The 9,790-nt window shown below is 28.2% G+C and overlaps 1 protein-coding gene across 1 annotated transcript; it reads right to left on the bottom strand.

Annotated features, from left to right (window-relative positions):
- Positions 1 to 674: 674 nt before the first annotated feature.
- XTH7 (xyloglucan endotransglucosylase/hydrolase 7) lies at positions 675 to 2,371 on the bottom strand. The gene is made up of 4 exons (XM_068609177.1): positions 1,909 to 2,371; positions 1,718 to 1,818; positions 1,426 to 1,622; positions 675 to 1,348 (listed from the first exon to the last, which is right to left on the bottom strand). Exons 1-4 carry the CDS (start codon positions 2,090 to 2,092, stop codon positions 958 to 960), a joined length of 873 nt encoding a protein of 290 aa, XP_068465278.1. The 5' UTR covers positions 2,093 to 2,371; the 3' UTR covers positions 675 to 957.
- Between the last annotated feature and the right edge of the window lie 7,419 nt (positions 2,372 to 9,790).

The raw sequence follows: 9,790 nt of genomic DNA, 5'->3' as shown, positions 1-9,790 counted from the left end.
TTCAGTGCTTTCTTCGTTGTGGAACTAACTTCTTATTCTGCGTTTTATGTTGATAATTGTCTGTCCCTACTTAACAAATTGGAAAAGAAACAACAACAAAACAATTTAGTGGACACATTATCAATACATTTTAATTAAGCTATGTTTTTCTAAGTTTAATTTCTAGACATTACAATATTTATGAATTTCTCCTAATCCTTGCTTGTTTTCATCTTGTCACATGTACTGGTTCCATTGATCATTATAGTTGAGTGAGACCTATATATATATGCCCGGGACCTGGAATTGCACGTGTGGTTACAAATTGATTGTTACTTAACGCTACATTAAGGCAATCTAACCTCCTTATCAACAATTATTTTAGCCTTATAACAATCACAGTTATATCACAATTCTTATGCAAGCACACTGAGAGAGATGGATGATGAGAGCAGCACTTAATATCACAGTTTTATAAATAGTTATTAAAGAAAGACTTTATCAGCGGACCATTGGTTAAAGGATCATATGAGTCGGATTTATTGATATGACATTAATAAATTATAAAACAACTGGCGACATATCGAAGCCAATAAGACCAGCTTGGAGCCACCATTTTTCTTGTTTTTTTGCGTATCCAGAAACAGAGGAAGAGTTTATTCCACATAAATTGAGATTTGCTAACAGAGAAAATATAAAAAAATAATAATAAAAAGTTTCATTTCATCATGACAATAATGGGTACAAAGCTTTACATCACAAACAATATGCGCGCACTAAAATACAAAGAAATAGGGTCTGAGGAGGTTTGGCCTGAACCCATGCCTGATGGGATTGGAACACAGGCTTGGACCCAAGAATAAGAATTTGGTATGTGTACATATATAAGAACTGAAGAAAAACAACGTAAAATAAAGTGAGAAACATAAGATGTACGTATAAACGAAGCAGGAATGTTGTGAATTGTGAGCCAGTGAATTAAATGCCAGCAAGGCACTCTGGTGGGGTGAGTGGGTACCTTGACTTATCTCTACAGTAATCATAGATAACATGGTTCATTCGAACCCACCTGTACCTTCTAGCTTCAATGGCGTTGAGAGCTTGATATTCAGCCCCCTCCCACCAGTTTCTTGGGTTGGAGGCACAGTTAGCTGGTCCTGGCACTGCGCACCCTTCAATGTCAAAGTCCTTGTAGTAAGCGTAGAATGGTGCTTTGCTCCAATCGATTTTCTCCAAACCACCCCTCGTCGCCCAGTCATCTGCTTCCCACAGTGTCGAATACACTCCCATCGCCTGCATCTTTGGGTACGGAACCCCCCTCCTCTCGTTGTTCTTGTACACTCTGATTGGAAAATCATCTACGTAGAATCTGCACGTAACATTTTCAATATTTTTAATAAATTGAGTTTAGTTATCACGGGTTTTGGGATGTGTGTATATACTTACACAATATGGCGGTGGTTCCACATAATTGAGTAAGTGTGGAAGTCCGCGGAAGGGTCAAACCAGAGGTTAACCCTCTGTTCTCTGTCACCCTTTCCGTGAGCAAAGACATTTGTTTGAACTGTGTAAGGCTGTCCAGTACGGTTCCCCAAGAACTCGAAATCAAGCTCGTCGCGAACATTGTCCGTGTCAGAGTTCAACTGCCACAAACCATAACATGATGTCAGTGTTCCAGTTTGGGCTATTAGACATTTCCAAGCATAGAAACATGCTTGGCACGAAAATTTTAACTCACATAAAATGCAGTGACTGTGCCAGCAGAGTCTCCCGGGACGAGTTTGATCTTCATGCTAACACGCCCAAACATGTACTTCGCCTTGGAAGCAAACCCACATCCTGTTGAAAAAAAAGGGTATTAATTATTAATTATCATACTTCTAATGTAGTATAGAAGAGTCGTTCTGGAGAAGTTATATATGGTAGTACCAGAGTTTTGGTCAAGTTTGAGTTGGATTGCCCTGCCTTGATCAATTTGCGTGATATGGGAGTCAGCCCAGGCGACACGAAAGTCCTGCACAAAAGTGGCTGGTCGACCCCAAACACACACAGCAGATACGAGAACCCATAGGAAAAGGACACGAGCATTTGTAAAATGGTAAAAGGTGGTCATGGATGATATAGGTATGTTTATGTGGAAGAAAATTTGTGTTGTGAAATGGAAGATGGAGGGAGTGTGATATTTATATTGGAAAGCAAAGGTAGGGAATTAAGAAGAGTTGCATTGAAATGAAATGTGTCAAACCATACAGGCCTTAGCTTTCCATACAGCTCATGGCTTGCCGTCATTAGGCCCTACCAACAGTTTCTGTTCTTGTTTGGCGCCTTTAATCCTCCTCTCCGTCCTTAATCACCTTCTCACCACCATACACACACACACATACATCTCTGTATGATAAATTCCATGAACACCATTAATGTATTAATGTGTGGATGGACACATTCATCTATTTTCTTTCTTCTTATATTTCCCCTACCTTCCAACTTATCTTCCTTCCTGTTCAAGGATATTACAAACTCAAAATGCACTATCTACACAGCTTCATTAACTTCACCCAAACGTATACTTTTACGTACTTCCTGCTTTTACTTCTTATCCCACAAGGCTTCACCCTTTGTGTTAGCTTTCCCAAAGGTTTATAGCTCTTTAATATATTTTCCATCAAAAAAATAAGGTTCGTTAACTAAACATAACTATTTGTTTCTAACTAAACATAATTAAAGGTTTGTTTCCTCTTGGAAAATTCTGAGATATGTAACTTTTTAAATTGTTATTTCTTTAGTTGATTATGTATATCTTATTTATAATCTCAAATAACATAATCATTTGTATCTATCTAAAACAATTGTGCATACATCTTAATTACTTGGATGCAAATACATTCTATCTAAGAGGTAAAAGATTTTGTTTAGATTCTGAAATTTGAGTAAAGGATTGGTATTTTCAAGAGATTATAAATTTATTTATGCATATAGATTGGATAATTAAAATTTTGTCACATATAAAAAGGCATAATTATTTCCCAGTGATTTTGATATTTTTATAGAAGTGTAAAACCTTATAACATTGAACTTTTAAGATGTAAATCCGTCAACTATATACAAACTTCTGCATTTAAATCCCCTTTAACTACGAACAAAAGTCACAAGGTACAGCTTTTATTTATTTTTATTACTTCATTTATTTGTGTTAATTACTGCTACCCTTGCGCTCGAACACTTTAACTAAATCAATAACATATGTTTAATTTGAAAACATGAAGGATTTTTTTTAATTAAAATTGTATTTATAAATTTGTTCATAATAAAATAAAATCTAAACACACATATGTAATCAAATAATATTTTTCGCTGCTAAATTTAAAATCATTTACACATGTTATAAATTTGAAAAAATATGTATGAATATTTTTTTTTAAATCCATCCAAATAAGGTACGCTTTTAGAACTTGTTTGAAACTAATTTACAATTATATAAATTAATTTAAAAAATGTTTTTTAATCTTTATAAAATGATGAGTAAATTTTAACGATGGTTTCAGTTAATTTTTTACGATACTAATTAATTACATACATGTTAAACAATGTTGATAAAAAAAGATTAAATGTTTGTTGAATAAATCATGGTAACTACGATATCTAGATGGTTAACCATATGTAAAAGCTTTTAACAAAAATAACATTATTATTAAATTTGTTGTTTATATGATGAATAAAGTATGGTGTTTTTTTTTCAATTTTAGGTGAAATTTGATGTCTTTGATGCCTTAAACTTTGATGTTTTAGCAGATAAACTTATATAAAAGTATTTAATAAATTTAATAGAAATGATTTGAGTGAAAATGGAATTTGAGAATTTACCTTGAATGTAAAATAAACCAGATAGTAAAAGTTTTCTAATTTTTAAAACAGAAGAAACTTGATTGTATGGAAATAAAAGTCAAAAAAGTGTAAAAAACACAATCAAAACAACCATATTACCAGGGGAGAAAGAGCAAAAGAAAAGTCAAACTTCACCTTAAAGAAATGCATTTTTTCTTCCTCTAATTAGGCATAGTATATGTCCTGAAAAGGTCTTATAATATTAGGAATTTTTAGTTCATAAGACCCGACAGTACGAGTCTTTGAAGACAGTATTCTTCTATCTTCAGAGGTTTATGGTAGCTATACACATCTTTACATTATTTGATGTACTTTCCCTCTTCAGGTTTTATCAAACTATCAGGTTGCAAATGTGCTTTTGAAAAATTTCAATTCATATCTTCGTATTTGAGCACATGAAGAAAATTAAAATATTTTATTATTTTAAAAATGCAAGTGCTTTTTCAATGTTCTTAACAAACTCACAATCATACACTCAAAGGATTCATTTTAGTTAAGGCGCGGGATTACGATTGCAAGTTCTACTTGCAGTCTGTGTGGGGTGGAGAAAGAGACTAATATCCATTTGTTCTTCGAGTGCATATTTGTTTGGTTATTGTGGAACCATTGTTATGTATGGTTGGGTGTGCATTGTGTGTTTCATAATGTTTCATTGTTAAACTTTTTCCAGTTTAGGATAAACAATGTGCCAACTTCAGTGGATGAGGTTTGGGGAAGGATTTAAATCACAATAATTAATGAGGTCTGAAGGTACAAAAATAGGGTTATCTTTAAAGGGGAGTAGTAGATGTACTAGAGGCTTTTCCGTTGGTCCAATTAAAGACTTGGTCTTGGGTTTCATCCAAGTCACAGTCTGTGTTTTTTTTCCTTTTCTGATTTGTGCATAGACTTGATGATTTGTATTAAGATGATCTTATGAGATATTTACTTAATATGTTAGATGACTTTCTTTGGATTAAGTTATGAGTGTCTTGTATAGCCATACATAGAAGTATGTCTATTGAGAGTGATTAAGGTTGTCATTATGTATAAGGGTTGAACCACTTATAAAGTTACTCATATTTATTAATTTTTTATTGTTGATAAAAAAAATTAATGTAACATGATATATAATTTTATTTTTACATATCAGATATTTGATTTTCAGATTTATGTAGAATAGAGCATTAAAAGGGTGTTACATGAATCTAAAATAAGTTATTACAACGAGTGAAGATTTAAGAATTGATTATAAGTTGATAAATAGGTCTGGTATGACTTTAATTGTTCATTAGTGGTGACAGGCCTAACAGTGTTACTTATGAGCTCCACTGGCATCTTTATTGAGGCGAGGTCAGCCATTAATTCATTATTGTTTCATCTATTTATGTGTTAATCTATACGGTGTGGACAGCTTAGAGTAGTCGATTGATCACGAACAGGTTCCACTGGAACCTACCTCCTACGTTTGGACCCACTCATTAGTCCAACCAGGCCACAACTTACTACTACTCAATAGTTGGGTTTGGGTACCTACAAATTAAGGGCTAATTTTATTTTATTATTTTTGTAAATAAGCTTATAAAAAAAATCTTATGCTCCTAAAAGACATTTACAACTATTGTATTTTTTTATGATTAATTTTAAGAATCTAATAAAGCCCTTGAAGAACAAATCCCAAACAACTATGGCACTACTTGTCACTGTTTAGTTTTTTTCACCAAAAGATCTAATATCATTTGATAACTTTTGAAATAGACAAACATGTAATTTTATTTGATATTTTTTTATAAAGTACACAATTTTTATAAAATTTAATATAATTGAAATCATATATATAAATTACGACTTAAATTTAATATATAAAATAAAATCGTACTTCACAAATACTAAACCCTAAACCATAAATAAGTAATACTTTTCAAATTTAGATTTTTTATTTTATTTTTAAAAATATCAAATGATTATTATTTTTTCTTATTTTAGAAAGTGGAAAAAAAACCGTTCTGTTTGGACTACAATTAATAATACGTACTTTTATTTTTAAAAAGTTAATTACATAGCAATAATATTTAAGTATTTAAAGTTTGTACTGAAACATGTTAAAGAAGGTTTAATGTCACATTTATTACTTAATTATCACTATTGGGCAAATTTTATCATCATGTTTTTTTTTACAATTTTACCATCAAAAATCTTAATTTTGACATACTTTTATAATAATATATTGATAATAAAGGAATGACGTGTCAATAAAAAGGTTCAAAAATAACATATTTTTCTTACTAATATTTTCAAAACGATATGGTTTTAATATTATTTTAATTTATATTACAGTTTTTCTCATACATCATCATTTCACTTAAATTCCAGTGTATCGGTAAAATGTGTGAAAATTGAAAAGTTTAGATGCTGAAATTTATTAAAAAAAAAACGAAGAGGTTTTTTGTAGATGAGCGAAAAGGAATAATAATATAACATTTTTATAATAATATGAATATAAATTTCAATTTAACCAAAAAGTTAATCAATTTTTAATTTTTTTTACTAAATTTCAATATAAAAATGTTCTCGTAATTTTCTCTGTCTCTGACAGCTAAAACAAATTTTCAAATGTTGATAGTTTAGAGAAGAAAATAAAATATGATTCGTGTAATATATTAATGTAATACTTAACTTAAACATAAAAGAATAATGTAATAGGTATTCTATATTGTAGTCTTAACATTAATATGTAAATTTTTTATTTTAAAATTTCGTGTGTCTTATTATAAAAAGACGTAACAAGTAAAGCAATGAAATATTTTATACTAAACAAAATTTTACTTGAAACAAATTTCACTTTTTGATAAAATATCACCACGACAAGGTATAAAAATTATATGAAATTAAGAAATAAAAAAGTATAAAACATTTAGACATAAGACCAATTTTTATGTTTAGTAAAAATGACTTTTAAAATAATAATATAAAAATCTAAGTTATATTTAATATAAAAAAATCTAAGTTATATTTAATATATAAATTTTAATTATTTAATATTTTATTATATAAATTTCATATTCTTTCTAAAAAAATTTACGTTTTTTTAACTTGTTTCTAAAATTCGTAGATCATTTTTCAGCTTTTCTTTAGCTATAAGATTTAGAATACAACCTAGTTTAGGATAATATAAGTCGATCAGATTTTCTCATAAAAAAAGTTTTATTTTCCATACATTTCTGTTATTTTTCTTTATTTGTATATGAGATTTGAGCTAAATTGATCAAATAGTTTAGATGTGTAGTATGTGTTATTTGTGAATGAAGTTTTCAAGAAGTAATTAAGTTAGAACTTTTCTATCTTTGCTCAGTCCTTGGATTCTTTCCTCGAGGAGCACTGAGACAAAGGTAAAAGGAATTGATAAATTTTACTTCATTTCAGTTTATTTGAAATTTTTTATATAATTTGAGAATATGATAACCTATGATACAGATAATTGATTTAAAATAAAACTTATATTGTTAATTATGAAGTTGAATTTGTATATGATTGAATTGTTTTGGTTTGTGGTAATAATACATTGCTCTCAAGTTAGATGTAGTGGATTTAGAATTAGACTAATAAAAATATAGGTCATTGAATTAATATAAAAATATAAAAGATAAAAATTTATACAAGATATTTTTATATTGATTTGTCTTATAATCCACAATATGTCGAGTTCCTAATTAACAAATCAAAGTTCTACTAAAATAAATTGACCACGCGAGTCACAAAGCAAGTATTATTTAATCTCAACCATTCTTATTAAACACAAGTACTAATTGTAACGTAGTTATTATTGGTTTAAGACTGAGTATTCTTTGAAATTCATCCACTCCTAACAAATATTGTGTATTCTTTGTAAAACAATCACTCGACTCACCTTGAATATTCTTTCAAAGGTAATTACTCTTGACTAAGACTTAGATTACAAAGAAGAGTGATCAAAAGACCACTAGGTTGCTAAATAAAAGAGGGTGATATCCTAAAATAGAAACAAAATAATAAACATTTTTTTAGGTTTTTCTCGAACATAAACAATGTTCTTCTTCATAAATACAAGATTAAAAATTTCTTAGGATTACAAGAATCTTTTCTTATTCTTATAGTATGAGTTTCGTCAACCTTCATTTTTTATAAATATCTTTTCTAGATAAAATTGAGGAAAGAATAATCATTGCAAATTCTTTAAAATTTTAAATTTTTTATTCAATAATATTACATAATTTTAAATATTAAAACGGGAGATATTTTACTATCTTAAGCCATAAATAATATTATAACTTTAGATCTTTTTCTCTTTTTTATTTTCTTGGGAATTTAGTAAATACCGAAGTGGATGTGAAGTACTTGCCGAACCAATTCTTAACTAATCAATTATTAATGTAAAGTTATCTTTTAATATATATATATATATTTATTTTTTTTTTATTTTTTTCTTTCTTTGTTTCCATTTAGACTACTTATTGATTGTGTGCAATAAATAACAACCTCTAATCGCATTATTAAAAAAAGTAGAGATGACGACAATAGTTTGTTTTTGATTTAGGACATAACAAAGTTATGAATTTGAAATAATGCACAACTTTTGGTTTGGTACAGATTTAACGTTTATTTCGATGGGTATTAATTAGAATCTGCTGGAGTTTAGCACCGACAAAAAAATTGGTTTCTCTAAGCAGATTTGATTGCACATAGAGTCAGTGATGATACTTCAACCTTCTGAAAATGCATAATGAAAATGTCAGCATCTTGGAGTGGTTGGGCTCTTAGCTCCAATCATATTCCAAAGAACAATCTTATCCATTTCAGAATCACTATTCTTTATCCTGCTAATTGCCAGCTTAAAGTTTGTTTCCACTACCCAGCTTTCACTATCTTACTCACCTCCAAAAAGCCTGAACTTGACTAAATATTATACTGCTTCATATATTTTATTGTATCATAAAATTCATGCTTAAATTAAAAATTCTTTTTACATAAATTATACATTCAAAAAATTATTTTAATATAAATAATTTAATGTTTTATTTATATGATATAACTTTTCTTAAATATATTAAACTATAAAATTAATTTAATATAAACTTTTTAAATATAAAAATAGAAATAACTCAATACTCTTATTATTATTGTTAAATTTTTAATATAAATAATCATGATTATATGAGATTATAATTTAACGAATAAATTGAAAAGCTTGCTTTTTTATATATAAAATTGTTGATATAATATAAAATTTGATAAAAGTGATGAAATTTAATTTTTCCCATTTTATAAATGTAAAGATATACCACATTTTTAATTTAATAATATATATGGTCCTTAAAATATCTAGAAATGAGGTACTTATGTAATAAATATTTTATAAAAAATAGTGCCACTGAATATGGTATGTACAAAATTTATAAAATTTGTTTCACTTTTCATATTTTAGCATTTCATTTTTTTACTTTTTCCGCTTGCTGTATTTCTGTGGTGGAAACAAACATAGGATGAAAGATGATTTTTTAAGCGGTTTCAGTAAAATCTTTAACTTTTGGACTTTTTATTTATTTAAAATACAACATATATTTATTCTTTATATTTCAATAAAACTACATCTTGGTTTACATTGTTTAAAGAAGAGAAGTTTAAAGAAAAAGGGGAAAAAAATACTAACCTTTGTTTAATTTTGGGTTAATTATGTTTGTCTTTTATATTCTGTATAGTAAGTAATTTATTTTTTTCCTAGTTCGAACTTCACACATGCAAGTATTTATTGTATAGAAATATAGAAATATTGTATCGAAGTATTTATCTCAACCATTTATTTCATACTGCAAGTATTTAAATGATTTAAAATTAAAATTATAAAAATCAATTTCATATTATAATACATAAAAAAAATTAATCCTTTAATTTTGGTCTAAATTAGATGAACTAA

Source organism: Phaseolus vulgaris, chromosome 3 (genome assembly GCF_051622355.1).
Source record: "Phaseolus vulgaris cultivar YP4 chromosome 3, ASM5162235v1, whole genome shotgun sequence".
Classification (NCBI taxonomy): Eukaryota; Viridiplantae; Streptophyta; class Magnoliopsida; order Fabales; family Fabaceae; genus Phaseolus; species Phaseolus vulgaris.
This window is presented reverse-complemented; position numbering and strand designations above follow the sequence as displayed.